General features: G+C 34.2%; 1 protein-coding gene across 4 annotated transcripts in view; it reads right to left on the bottom strand.

Moving 5' to 3' along the window:
- Window positions 1-15,017, bottom strand: part of phkb (phosphorylase kinase, beta) — a 140,714-nt gene that overhangs the window by 87,990 nt on the left and 37,707 nt on the right. For all 4 annotated transcript variants that reach the window (XM_087261643.1, XM_087261642.1, XM_087261641.1 and 1 more), the window contains 4 exons: window positions 13,895-14,002; window positions 12,975-13,055; window positions 9,161-9,276; window positions 3,633-3,696 (listed from right to left, as the gene is read on the bottom strand). In XM_087261643.1, coding sequence (XP_087117769.1) covers window positions 3,633-3,696; window positions 9,161-9,276; window positions 12,975-13,055; window positions 13,895-14,002 — 369 coding nt within the window. The remainder of the gene's footprint in view (window positions 1-3,632; window positions 3,697-9,160; window positions 9,277-12,974; window positions 13,056-13,894; window positions 14,003-15,017) is intronic.

Here is a 15,017-nt window from a genome sequence, read left to right as displayed (position 1 = left end):
GACATAAACCACTTGGTAACAAAAATATAAAGATACACTTGATACCTCACTAATTACTCTGAGCATCTAGCACATCTTTTAAATCTTAGCACTGGAATTTGTACAATGGTTTCAAACTAATGGCGCTTTAATTAAAATTTGAAAAAAAAAAAACAGAAATGTGTAGCTCAACATATGGCGTCAAAAATCTACCTGCTTTCATCCTGCTATAACTGTGCTCCGTTCCAAACAAACACATGAAAGCGCCTGCTTTGACGTCCACATTGAGTGAGAAAATGGAGCGTGAGAGCCATCATTAATAACATGACCCACGTGATGACACAGCATGCCTCTCATCCAACTGAGAGACACATGGCAAAGCCAGCCATTTGAGACCTCCATTAATTCACAACAGCATAGTGTACAGCAGTTACTTCCATAAAGCAGTTTCATACATCGCACCATGTTTCCTGCTAATGACAAAACACAGAGAGCAGCATTAGAGAGAAACTTGGCAAAAGGTCAAAACTACAGTGGCCACACAACTGCCCCATGTTTCTAAATCTTGTCTGTCCTTCTGTTAAACAACTGAGAAACAATCAAGGTTACCAATACATTAAACACGGCAATCCGAAGGGCCTTCAGTTGTGCGTGAACCGAGGTGAGTTTCTTCTTCCGAAAAGGATGCGCTTTGAGGATGTTATCACTTTTCCGGTCCATTACCAAATATAATGGATGTGGCCCACTGCCATCTTGATTTTCCCTCAACACCAAAACAAATTAATCCCACTAATGACTGCTTCAAAAAGAAAAGAGCACCAAAATCAGATAGAAGGAAGCCGCATTCGCCATCCATTAAAGTTGGAAATCTGACAAAAACGAATAGCTCAAACACAATCTAACCCAATCATCCTGATCACTTGGTTTTGATTTTCCCCTTCCCATGGACACATTTATGCAATGAATTAGGACCCCGCGCAAAAGCAGACACATTTATTTGTTATAAAGATAAAGAGAGCCTTTAGTACACTGTGTCCTTCAGCTGTTTTGAACCACTAAAATCTTTCTTTTAGGGACATTAAACACAGTTCCTCAAAATGCATTCATTACTCACTGATTAAAGAGGTGGCTCACAAAAAAATTCAACTTCCATCACCACACAGACTTAATTACCTCTTTTGTAGTTTGTTTTTAGCTATTGATGACAAATTCACAACACTGTATTGGTGGAAAAAGTTCAGCTTACACTTATTTACTTACAACATATATAAATTAATTAACATAAAATAATCAATACAAATCAATCATAAAGCTTTTCAAAATTGTTCATGTCTTCATCAAATGTTTTAGCAGCACTGCTTCTGATTTTTCCACACAATGTTTTCCAATATAAAATTAAGGGGTCACGCATGAAGTGCTAAAGCCCTATTGTATTTGTTAAAATTTTTTATTACTATTATTTTTCTTTAGTTTTAATCTGGAAGAGGAAGACCAAACCGTATATCTACAAATATCTACATGTGACAAAATATGTATAAGCATGACTAATGACTATTATTGATGATAAGGTGTTTTGTGTCTGTAAAGTTTCAGCTCAAAACTTCCCATCAGATTATTTATTATATCTTTCAGAACATAGTAATTGTCTGCTCTGAACACCATGTAGATGCTTTTTGTCCCCTTGTGCCTTTAATGCTAGTTCTCCCAACTCACAGTTCAAACATGCCTGTCAGAGTGTGCCTCAATCTCCACCTCGGCTGCATCAGATAAAACAGCACATTGACAAGGAAGCAGATCTCACGTACCGTTTGTGAGAAATACTACAATAAGAACTTCCCAATGATTATTTGATGTATTTGTAGTGGAGTTGCAATGATGAGTCACACACAATGTCGTTAAAAAGTTCAAGCACACACAGACACACACATATAAACACAACACACACGATTAACTTTGCACTGGTTTTTCATGGCGAATGTGACAGGATACACGTTAATGTCCACTGTTGTATGAATATCGGTTATGTTAATGTACAAAATAAACCAGATTTAACATTCACAAACCGGGATTGAAGCATTTTCTTTTATAATTGTACTGACATGCGGCTGTGGTGATAAAGACGGTAAAATGACTGTAATTAATTACAAACATGCAATGTTTTAAAAACATTTTAAACTTGTAAAACTCATTCTTGATCACATTTGATGATGATTGATGATCACAAAGAGCTGAACAGATCTTTTAATCCCAGCTGCTTTGCACATATCCTGTCTTGGTATGATTTTACACGTTACTATGGAGACATGTTAATATGTGGTTGTCAATCAATTAGGTGGGCGGGAAAACGGCACTCCTACGTCTTGTTGCGGACAGAAATTAGGATTTGGATCCTATTTTAATGTCAGGAAATTACAAAAAAAAGAGACTTACTGTGTTTCCATCACTCCAATATGACTGCGGACACATTAAACCTACACACAGTTTTGTCCAAACAGCTTCCCAAAGATGATTTTCATCATAAGTGCTCTTTAAATCTTTGGTCTGTGTGTCAACATTATGTCCACTGTGGATGAGTTTTAGTGTCAGCCATACATTTTGGCTCGTCAAAGACCTAATCGGCGTTAGTGTCAAAAGTCCTTAAATGCTTGAACCCTACATTATATCGCTTCATTATATGGCTTAAATTTTTAATGCCATTATAAGCCATTAACCAAATCAAATCAGCAACAAGGTGATATAAAGCTTCAATTTAAAGCAAAGGATAGTGAAATATGAATATAGGAAAATTTTTGAACGGATAAAATCACAACAAACAAGACTGTGTACTTGCTGGCTTTGAATAAGAGAAAGAACTACAAAAGACAATAATTTTAGAAATGACTTGTATAAACAATGCCTCCTTTAGTACATACACCAAAATGTGCATTTACTGGATTTAACTGATATGGGTTTGAGTAAAATGTGGGTAAGACAATAAGGTTGTATGAGTTAATGCATTTACTAGCATGAACAAACAATGAATAATACATCCATTACAGTATTTGTTCATGTTATTTAACGTTACTTAATGAAAATACAGTTGTCCATTGTTAGTTCATGTTAACCCACAGTGCATTAACTGATGTTAACAAGCATGACTTTGGATGTTAATAGTGGGTTAGTAAAGGTTGAACTATGATTAATAAACACTGTAGAAGAATTGTTTATAATTAGTTCATGTTAGTAAATACATTAACTAATGAAACCTTATTGTAATACGTGACAAATATTGGTACTAATCTATAAAGATTCCAAAAAAAAAAAAATGTAATTTAGAGCATTTTGTTTGGATTTACTAATTAATTGTAAATCCAGAGAATTTCTAAGTGGTCTCTCTGTTTTCCAAAGAATCATTTTTGTTGTTTTATGTGAATGAAATAAGCTTTGGTTCTCTTTCTTCTACAAATTTATCTGCAATTGATTACCAACTTGTGAACAACAATGTACAACACATCTGTCCTCAAAGGTTTATCAGTTACAGTTACTAATTGGTTTCCCACTGGACAAAAAGTACTAAATTTTAAATCCGGAATTAGGGCAGGTGAATAAATTAGGACAGAATGTAGATTTTTGTTAGTATAATCACGTTAAGCAATAAGCTTTGTCAGCAATACCTGATTTCCAAACAGATTGAATCCATTGATGGCTTCCAGAGCTGCTTTGGCAAGTCCCACCGAGCTAGAAGAGAACAGATCAGATCACAACAGAGCCCCATCTTATTAGGACAAATGAATATTGAAGTAGATACTTTTTTTGCAAACAGAGAACCAAACTCTCATTAAACCCAGTTCTGTTCCTTTTCAGGTGCTGGTATCTAAAGCTGTTTTATCCATGAAAGACTCCTTTGAGGTTAAACAAAGCTAATAATTTCTGTCATTTTTGCTTCTTCAGCCACTCACTCTTGTGAAGCATACGATTAGAGCACACGATTAGAGCTAGGTGTGCTGAGCAATAAAAAAAAAAAAGTATCCAATTGCTCTCGGCGAAGAAAATCAATAGCGAAAATGCAGAAAACGAGCAAACTGAAAGGCATTGGGAGTAATTCTAAATTGAAAAGAACACGGTAGAATCCAGGTCTGCCTCGTGCGTCCCAACCAAACCATCAGCTGTGATCACAATCAAACTACATAAGGCTAAGGCACTATTGATTTTATGCCTAGACAGAAGGGAGACCCAGATATATTGGTAAATTCTGACAATGATGCAGAAAGACTATGTTATACTTACACTCAAGCTTGACCCAAATCTTAGCTAGACAAGGTATAAAAAGAGACACGAATAATATGTTTGTTCAAAGTTTTTATTAATGCTGAAAAGTGGGTTCTGTATTGGTGATTAAGTGAAATATTTTTATTCTCCTTCTAATTAAACTGAACGTTTGCGACAGAATTGCAACAGAAAGTTTTAATCAGCCCTCTAGAGTAGTCCTGAATTACAGCCCTCAGGAGTTTAGTGACTATTCGCAACATCTTTTTTTTTTTTTTTTGGAATCTAAGAATGTTGCCTCTAAAAACACTAAAGCGACATCTAATTGCAATCTTTATTACACTTATATAAAAATGATCACATATCTCATTCTGAACTTCTTCCATAGCAATGCAGCAACTGTTTATTCTGTACACAGGATAATCTTGTTTGCAGAAAACCATAAATTACTTATGAGAAACATATTTGTACTTGCTTCAACTTGTTAAAATGAATAATTTTATTTATGATATTCTGAGAGAACAAGCTTTTTTTGAAGTAGCCAAGCTAAGCCAGTATAGACTATAACACTTACTATAAATAAGATAATAACATTATTATCTTATAAAGATAATAATGGCTCAATGATTTTAACAATGTGGCAAATTTAAGTCATCTGATAAATGTAAAGGTTTTCATTAAGGGACAAAAATTTGTCTTAGGTGCATAAAATTACATTACAGCACAATACTAAGTCTTGTGAATAAGACTCATTTACATAGATTTAAAGCTGCATTCACTTCTCAAAATTAGAATAGAGATCTGTATCAAAAAACTATCACTGAAAACTATTACTGCCATTTATTAATCGCCAATTTACTCATGTGATGGCAAGGCTACATTTTTAGCAGCTATTACTGCAATCTTTAGTAGAGCATGATCAGTTATAATGTTATATCGGTTATGTAATAAATTTAGTTGTTTACCTACATAGAGGTTTACCTGCATAGCACTTCGCAAACTGGCCTCCGTTACACTCATCCCACTAAACCTCACTCCTATCCCAGATGAGGCCCCATGTGTAACCCACTGGTCCTACTGCACCCAACCTGGTCTGAGCTGGGATTGTATAGTCAATTCTTTGTATGGGAGTCAGTTTCTTCAACAAGGAGGTTAAAGACCATGGCTTACAGTATAGTGTCTGTCGCTAGAGCACCTTTAGAGGTCAGAGGAGTGAGGTTGACCTGCATAGTACTTCGCTAACAAGCCTCCATTACAGTAGTATTTATACTGTATGCCCTTCTTATGTTTCCCTTATTCTTCTAAACATAAAAGAAGATATTTTCTAGAAAGCTGAACAACTGTAACCACTGACTTTTTATAGTAGTAAAACAAATACTACATTGTTTTCCGCTGCATGGCGGGGTGCCAAACCAAAATTCACAGCTACATTACAGCTTCTCATTCACAACATTCAGTCATTGTTGTTTTTTTAATAGCGGGTAATAATCACACCAAAACGCATTAAAAGGTAAGTGAATTATAACAGCACAACTGTAACCGTAATAGTGCTGTGCGTTATTTGTTTAACCCTTAAGATGACGACTTAGCTATCAGTTAAGACAAACACAGTTTCCATAATTATACTTTATTTACAGATAAAGGTCTGTGGTTCTGCATACAATGACTTTATCTTGCTGGAGTTTATTGCCCTTTTACTTTACTTCAGGATGCATTAATGCCGGTCAGTAGGTCTCTTGGAGAGATTCATAATTATTCCTAGCAATATAAATCTTATAAATGCTGGAGACATACTCACTACATAAACGCGCTAAAACTCGCTTCAGCAGAGTTTATTTGAGAGCGCACAAGAAAATCTGCACTTGAGCAGCGTATATTTGAGAGAGTGCAAAAGTTTTGTGCACGAGCAGAGGAAACTGGTAGACAAGCAAAGAGATTTGCATGCTCGTATTGCATAAATGCGATCTCAAATTGTAATACTGCGCTCATGACATTTCTTCATTTGTCATTGAAATAACGCCATAGGTAGTTGGTAGATTTGTGTAAAAGACAAAGCTGCTGCCACAGCTGGAAAAATTCCTAGCATAAACACTGTACTATATGGGATTCAATAGGGGTTTCCAGCTTTTGTTAAAATATCTTATTTTGTTTTCAACAGAAGAATGAAACTCAAACAGGTTTGAGTGAGGAGGATGAGTAAATGTTGAGAGAAATTCCAGTTTTGGGTGAAGTATACCTGCTGTATTATCAATGTTAGAAATATTTGTGCTACTTAATGCTTTTGCAGAATCAGTGATACTTTTTAGGATACTCTGAATATAATGTTTAGAAATGAACATTTATTAGAAATAGAAACTTTTGTAACATTATTAATGTTTTTACCATTTACACTTCCAGTTTTATAATTACAGCACAAACGTTAAAGCTACATACTTTCTGAAAAAGTGAACAAAGTGATTAAAATGAAATAGAAATATATATTTTTACACCAATATATATTATTACACCAATTATACCAGCTCTCCCCTGCTTGACCGACAACTGAGTGGTGAATCATAAACTGATCATTATAAAATATTTCCATACCTGCTTAAAATGCTAAACTAGATTCTTCATTCAGTTAAAAGTGCAAAGAGCAGAAGTCAATACTCTAATTGGCTCAGTGGGGATGCTGTGACTTCAAGATAAGGAACCCGTGATTGAGAGAATCATTATTGAGGCTGGTTATGAAAGAGAGGCAGAGTAATGTGCTGGAGTCACTGCCTATCGACTTGCTCTTCTAAAAAAGCATATTGTCTGGGCAAAGCCACAGTCCACGCTGTCTGCAGAGCGCTGAGAATCACTTCTGCATTGGGCAGATAGCAGCTTCTCTATGTGAGTCCTCTCAGTTAGAGTTTATTCACTCATGGAATCAACCAGAGGAGGTGAAATAAAGTGCCACCCTTTCTGGAGGGTCCTCAAAACACGCTCCAATCTATAACATCCTCAACATGAGCTGAAACATTCTCACATTGTTCCAGGGGCTCAGATGCATTAATGCGAGTGGCAAGCAAACATTTGCTTTACTCCATACTGAGCAAAAGAAGTACTTTGAGAATAAATACAGGTTTAGAAAAGAAACTAATGTTCTGTGCCATTTTAAGTTTTGATTAAAATTAAATTACACAGCTAAATTTTAAAATTAAATACTTTGCCCAAGACAATCAGCATTTAACATGAATATGGATGAGCTGATATAAAAATTTTATACAACAGTTCTGTCAGGCTCTCAAGTCTAATTGGCTGATAGCCATCTGTTATTAATAACAGAATGAATAAACTCACTACAGTTTGACAAATATTGCAACTGTGGGACAATTTTTTTTTTTTAAATGAGAATGTAGTTGTTTAGATTGCAACTATACAGTTTATTTATGAGGATAGTGCCTATTTTAAATCTTTATAATTTCGTAGATACAGCACCTCGGCATCCATCAGCCTGTCATACTGAGCAGAGCAAAGACGGTTGATGTTAAGCCACAAGATGGCAACAAAGACCGCATAGTATGCCCTTAGAGAAGAATTATATTATAATATATTTATATTATCATTACAAATCAGGTAAGTGACATTCTAAGCCGATTTCTCTTTTGTAGGTTATAGTTCTGTATTTATACCATAGTAATCTGGTAGTGTTTGCTTTTCTTTGGCTTTTTCGGGGTTAAATATTGTGATCTCCCAATTCCAACAGAGAAAAACTATGACATTTCAGCAAACTGATGGCATTTCATGCCGTTCAGCCTTATAATCTTAAAAGGTGAGCAAAATCACCTGCTTTGTCATCACCTTAGACATTACGCTGAGAATCATTCAAATACTAGCTCTAAGTGACTTTGCCAACAACGGTTTCTGCTGTTTTGAAATAATTTTTGAGACTCTCCATGTGATTTTCTTTTTTAATACATGATAATGCCGTCTAACTGTTGTACGAACACAATTTCTGTATAACGGCTGTATAAAGTCACTGTGCCGATATACACACACACACACAGACATATATATATATATATATATATATATATATATATATATATATATATACACACACACACACACACACACACACACACACACACACACACACACACACACACACACACACACACACACACACACACACACACACACACACAGGCAAATTATCCAACCACATGGAAAGAGCAGCTGATATTATAAAATCTTATTTAAAAATCTATATTATTTTTTCAAAACAAATTACAAACACTAAAAATTAAAGACAACACAAACTAATTATTTTAAATGCTACAAGTAAATGTAGAAATAAATTATAATGTGCAGTTTGAAAAATGGATATTTATCACACATCACTGAAAATTATTAGTGTTTTTACAGATTATTATACTGGAAAAATGATCAAAAGTCACATATACAGTTGAAGAATTATTAGCCCCCCTTTGAATTTTTTCTAACTTTGAAATATTTCCCAAATGATGTTTACAGAGCATGGACATTTTCACAGTATGTCTGATATTATATTTTCGTGTAGAGAAAGTCTTATTTGTTTTATTTCAACTAGAATAAAAGCAGGTTTTATTTAAAAAAAAAAACATTTTAAAATTATCAGCCCTTTAAGCTATATTTGTTTGATGGTCTACAGAACAAAAATAAGCAGGGGGCCTATTAAATCAGGATGCTAATAATTGTGACTTCAACTGTTTATGCACAAATAATTAACATTCTGGTTAATATCAACAAGTTACATCTATAAAAAACAAATTAAACTCATTAACTGCTATTATATATGATCAGTAAGACACATTAAAATAACTATACCATCATCTAGACATATTGTTTTTATCTCCAAAACTTGTCATGTATCAGGATAATTTAATGACAAAGCTATAGAAGGGAAAAGAAAAGAAGTGACAAAACTCACCTTGAATGGAGTTCTGTGCTTCCATTGTTATATTTGCTTCCTCGTTCCCACATGCCAAAGTCTGGCACACGGTACGCCCTCTCCACACAGAAGACTAGATTCTGAATAAATGATACCTACAAGTGCAAACATGTCAGAGAAACCCATCACACCAAGCTCTCAATCTAGACATTAGCAAACAACATGTGAAGGTTTACATTTTTTTATTAGCCAATGCATCAGGATTCCTTTTTGTCACCCATTTAATATTCTGATTATACATGAATTGAATTTGAATAATGATTTAACATACAGAGCAGCTAAAGTGATCCATCACTACTATGGGTGGCACTGGTAATGTCATAAGCCCCCCGATACTTCCACCACCAATGTGGTATGAAGCCATAGGAAAAATAAGATGGGAGAAAGAATGATGACTTTACGGTACATAAATGAGGAAATGTTCAAACACCCGGGGAGGCTGGGTTGACAGCGCTTTTAATTTAACATGAAGAGAACTGAGGGCCCCTAAAGCACGCTAAAATGGGGCATCGAGGAAGGTAGGCGAAAGACAAAATGCAGAGGGGAAAAAAGAGGAGAGAGAGATGGCTTGAGCATTTTTATTTTTGGGCCTGGACTAAGATGATTAATGTGACAAGCTTTATGGTATCTTAATGAATACCGCTGGCCCGGGGTGGCACTATTTTCTCTCTTCTTCCTTCTCTCGGCTGCAGGGAGCAAGTGCAGAGCAGGAGTGTAACTTTTATGAGCATAAAGATGAGTCTGTTGTTTGAGTTTGCTGGATAACATGTTTTAGTTAATCATTGTACTGTTTGCTCTGCATGTCAGTGACAGTCTTTCTTACAATAGACATTTATTCTTTCTTATATTTATTAATCAATTGGAAGCCAAATATTCCTTCTAAGTTTTGTAATAGGTTAAAGTTTTAAATGAGCTTCAAAGAGAATAGGGCACACAAACAGTTCTTAATCTCTGTTAGATATGATTAGAAATTTAAACGAATGATTGTAATTGTTGTCATATGTTTCTGCAGAACAGCAGCAAATATAACCCACAGTCCAAAGACATGCGGTACAGGTGAATTGGGTAGGATAAATTGTCCGTAGAGTATAAGTGTGAATGAGTGTGTATGGATGTTTCCTAGAGATGGGTTGCAGCTGGAAGGGCATCCGCTGCGTAAAACATATTCTGGATAAGTGGGCGGTTCATTCCGCTGTGGCGACCTCGGATTAATAAAGAGACTAAAAGCCGTAAAGCAAATGAATGAAAAAAAAAAAAAAAAAAAAAAATTTATATATATATATATATATATATATATATATATATATATATATATATATATATATATATATATATATATATATATATATATATATATATATATATTTTTTTTTTTTTTTTTAAATTTTTTTTTTTACCAAAATGTAGTTAAAAAAATTTGTAAATTCTAAATAACAATTGACGTCTAATTCAACCTGCTGCCAATTCTGGTGCATATACTAAACAGAGACAAAAACGAAAGAAGACTAAAAGCAAAAACAACTATAACTGGAAAAAAAAAACTAACAAAAATAAAACCAAAACCAACCTGAAAACAAAAACTGAACAAAGTAAAAAACAAAAACAGAGAAAACAAACAATACCAAGCCAAGCAATGCAAAACCAAACAAACTCAACAAACAAAGCAATAAACAAAACAATAGCTAAAACCAACATAAAAAACAACCAACAAATATAAATTAAAACCAAAGCCAAAACCAAATTGTAAATAAAAATATACTCCTTTGCAAACATTAAATAAACAGATAATTTTCTCACCAAAACATAATTTGTAAACTTCCTGGCTGCAAAACCATCAAGAAAAACAAAAAAAAAACATAACAAAACCAAACTGAAAAAAAAAACACAAGCAAAAACAAAACAAACAAAATAAACAGAATCATGAACAAAAACAAAACAAACCAGAGAGAAAAAAACAACAAAAACAGAGCAAACAATACCAAGCAAAGCCAAGCCAAACAAAAATCAACAAAGAAAATCTAAACAACAACCAAAACAACAAACAAAATGAAAAACAATATAAAAAGAAACAAACACACAAATATAAATTAAAACCAAAGCCTAACAAAAACAAGTTAAATCTTAAATAAACATTAACTATTCACTGAAACCTCATTTGCAGACAGTTTGGCTGGATGACCAACAAGCATGTAGATAATACATATGAACCGCTATTCTATTATTCTATTACAGCATTCATCAAAATGGACGATCCTTAATTCAAGGATATAAAAGTGGTCGGGTATACCAAAAAACTTAACCACAACCTTTTACTTCTAAATCCAAAGCAAACTACTTAGCCAAACCACAAGCAGGGCAGCCAGATAATTATATAACAAAAAATAAATAAATAAATGCTCTGCCAACGATGGGCTGGAAAAATATTAAACTGGCAATTTCTCCCTGATTTGTTCTGCTGTTCATTAATAATACAATGTAATGGGCTGCTGATTTCATGACTGTGTTTTTTTAATTGCATTACACACCCGAGTAGGCACTGTTTAGAGACGTCAATTAGGCCTCTTTTGCAAACAGCAAAATAAAAGCTATACTGTGACAATTTGCTAAAGCTTGGGTGGGAGGCTCAGCTAAAAAGTTGACACCGCCTGTCATGTACACCAAAGAGCTGTACAGAAAACAAAACATTTAAGTAAAAGAACATTCTTGAAGATATACAGCACATAATGGGGGATGCATAAATAGAAGTTGAAGTTATTCAACAGGCAGTGGTGCACCAGTTGAGTGTTAAGTAAATGCCTCTATGCGAAGACAGCAGGAATAAAAGATGCTATTAAGGAAGTCTGCACAGCCCAAAGAAAAGAGAGAGATTACACAACTATTATAGCAGCAGCTCACATATCTCAGTTTCTCCTCTGCTGTGTGAATCCAGGGGTCAGAGGTGAACGCTGCTTGGATTTGAAGAGGCCCTTTAAAAGACAGTTTCTTATTTCTTGCCAAAGTATTTTCCAAACAGAGTGCTTGAACAGTTGCATAAATGATCTCACGGCTTTTTGCCCTAAACCATTTCAACTCAGCTTAACTTTTTTTCTGCGGAAATATTTTTTTACAGCTTAATTGCTCAGTATAGTCATGGCCTGAAAGTCTTCAGAGCAAGTCCTCAGGCACACGGAGAGACACCCAGTGGCTACAGACATGATTTTGGGTGGAAAACATTTCATAACCTATCCAACTGCAATCATCAGGGCAGAACCTAACAGTCCCATTGAGATTTAAAACCCTTCAATCCATTAATTCCAATGTCCTGTACATAACGTACTGTACTGTAAATAGTCCATGAAAGTACAGTGCCAATAAATTGTAATGTAAATACTATAAGATAATACCTTTGTAACAATCTAGATATGTAGATATTCTGAGAGTTTTTTTTTTTTGTACACATTCACATTAGTGAAGTTTTGGTTTTGCCTACAAAATGTGTGCATTGCCTATGGAGTAAAAGGAAAAAGTTGAAACCACTAGTCTATACTTCACCTTGCTTTAAAAAAGGTGTTTTTTGTTTTGTTTTTTTTTGCTCTGAATGGTAAATCTGTTTAAATCCTGTTAAAGGGAAATCAATTGTACTTATGCAAATCTCCACAATATGTCAAATAACAATGAAAATTAATACTTTAAGGGATATTTATTTGTAAAGCAGCATAATTGCAATATTATGTATTGTTAAAAGAGCTTTTTATAATTAAATGAACTGAACTGATATGAAGAGATACTGGTAGTTCTGGAAGTCAAATCATACCTCATCTGTGTTGTAGATTATTTGAAGGCCAGAGCAAATCATTTCAACCAGGTACAAGAGAAACAGAGACAATGCATCGATCTGTAGGAAAAGAAAGAAAAAGAAGGGTTTCATAACAATATTACTTTGTTTGCCTTATTTTAAAATGTAAAAACAGATGCTGCCATTTGGAATTTAAATGTATGAGGCTTCTGAACTCATCCACTTTTAATTATTTAAAGGAATAGTTCACTCAAAACTGAAAATTCTGTCATTATCCTTTACTTGTTCCAAACCTGTTTAAATTCCTATTGAAGAACACCAGAAACCACTGACTTCCATAGGTATGGCTTTTTTTCTGCAATGGAAGTCAATGGTGATCAGTTTGTTTGTTTGTTTGTCTAGCTTTCTTCAAATTATCTTATTTTGTGTGCAGAAAAAAAACAATAAAAAACTATAAAGATTAAATATAGAGAAAATCAGTAAATAAATGGTCAGTAAATTTAGATTTTTGGGTATATTGTCCCTGTGAAAACAGTCCAATGTGATCCTTAATACTGTAGACAGATATTTCTTTATTTGACAGATATCCCACTTTATATTAAGTGTCCTTAACTACTATGTAGTTGCATCAAAAAAATAAATACAATGTATATTTTAACAATTAATCAGAAATCAGATTATAGTGTAGATAGAATGAATAACTTAATCAGAAAAACGTAAAACAAGGTTTACAGGCCATTGACCGCTGGTGCAGTCTGCAAATATGAAAGAGGCTACACGAGCAGGGATTACGAATGAGGTGATATAATCCATAAGATATGAGTAGAACAAAAAGTTTTCCAATACATACAGTGAGTGAGACATGCTACGCATATCCCATGTCTGAGGCAAACAACTACTGGGAGTTATAAAATGTGTAAATAGAAGGTGGGAAGCACCTGTAGATGGTTGTACTCCTTATACGGGTAAACCTCATCTCCAGTGTCCACGTTAAAAATTGAATGCAGGCACGTGGATGGACTCGGGTCTTGCTTAAAATTCTCCACCTGTGAAAACATCAGAAAGAACAACAATAAATAAATAAATAAATAAATAAATAAATAAATAAATAAATAAATAAATAAAAAACAGAGGAAAAGCTGAAAAGTTCTTGAAAGATGCAAGATATGACTAAGGTATCGACTGTTATATTATTTATAAAATGTTTACTAAGATAAGTGAGTGAGGAGGGTGGTAGTGGGGGGATTGTATCAATGTTTCTTGAGGTCATGGTTCAATTGTGCCCCTGAATGCCCTTTTATTACATATAAAGTCATGTCATGTAATACTGAATTAAATCAGCAAATGCGCATCAGATTTTAAAGCAGCGAATTACAATTAAGGCGATGTGTGTGTTTGGGAGCAAAGCTGAATGCGTCGATCTCTCCACAAGAAAGATGCAGTGCTCCCAGATGTCTGCTTGTCTTGAAATGGATGAAGCCGGAGCACAGCTCTGCTCATTTAGAAGCATCTACATTTATTTCTCAAGCTTGTTCTTTCTTTTACAGCTTTACTGAACAAAAATACATGCTTTGTCTTTACTGATGCTTCAACAAAGAGAGAAAAAAAATCTGGTGTATTGTATGCACACAAGCAGATTTTATAGGTGTGTGGGGAAAGCTTAGGACAGTGCTAGTAAAGTAGCAAATGTCAGTTATAATATTTCAGAAAGAACTGTTGCATTTTGTGGATACTTGTGGACTCTATGTCAACTGATGTCATACTGGTTTGGATATGTACAGTTAGAGAAATTTTGTATATTCCATGTAACATGTTGTGCAAATGATAGTACTTCCCACAACATGTATGTATGAATGAATGCATTTAGCTAGAAATACATCTGCTTTTACCAACTGATAACACAACTTCTGTTGTCGCTTTTTCTGAAAATTATATCAACCATTTATTCACTATTGTTCTACATATGTTTGGCTTTGTTTCTTCCACAACACAATAAAAATATATCTTGCATAAAGCTGAATTCCTGTAACCATTTACTTCCATGGTCATTGTTTTTCCTAC

This window comes from Danio rerio, chromosome 7 (assembly GCF_052040795.2).
Source record: "Danio rerio strain M-AB ecotype USA chromosome 7, GRCz13ab, whole genome shotgun sequence".
In the NCBI taxonomy this organism is placed as follows: Eukaryota; Metazoa; Chordata; class Actinopteri; order Cypriniformes; family Danionidae; genus Danio; species Danio rerio.
Note: the sequence above shows the minus strand (reverse complement) of the source record. Positions and strands in the feature narration are given on the sequence as shown.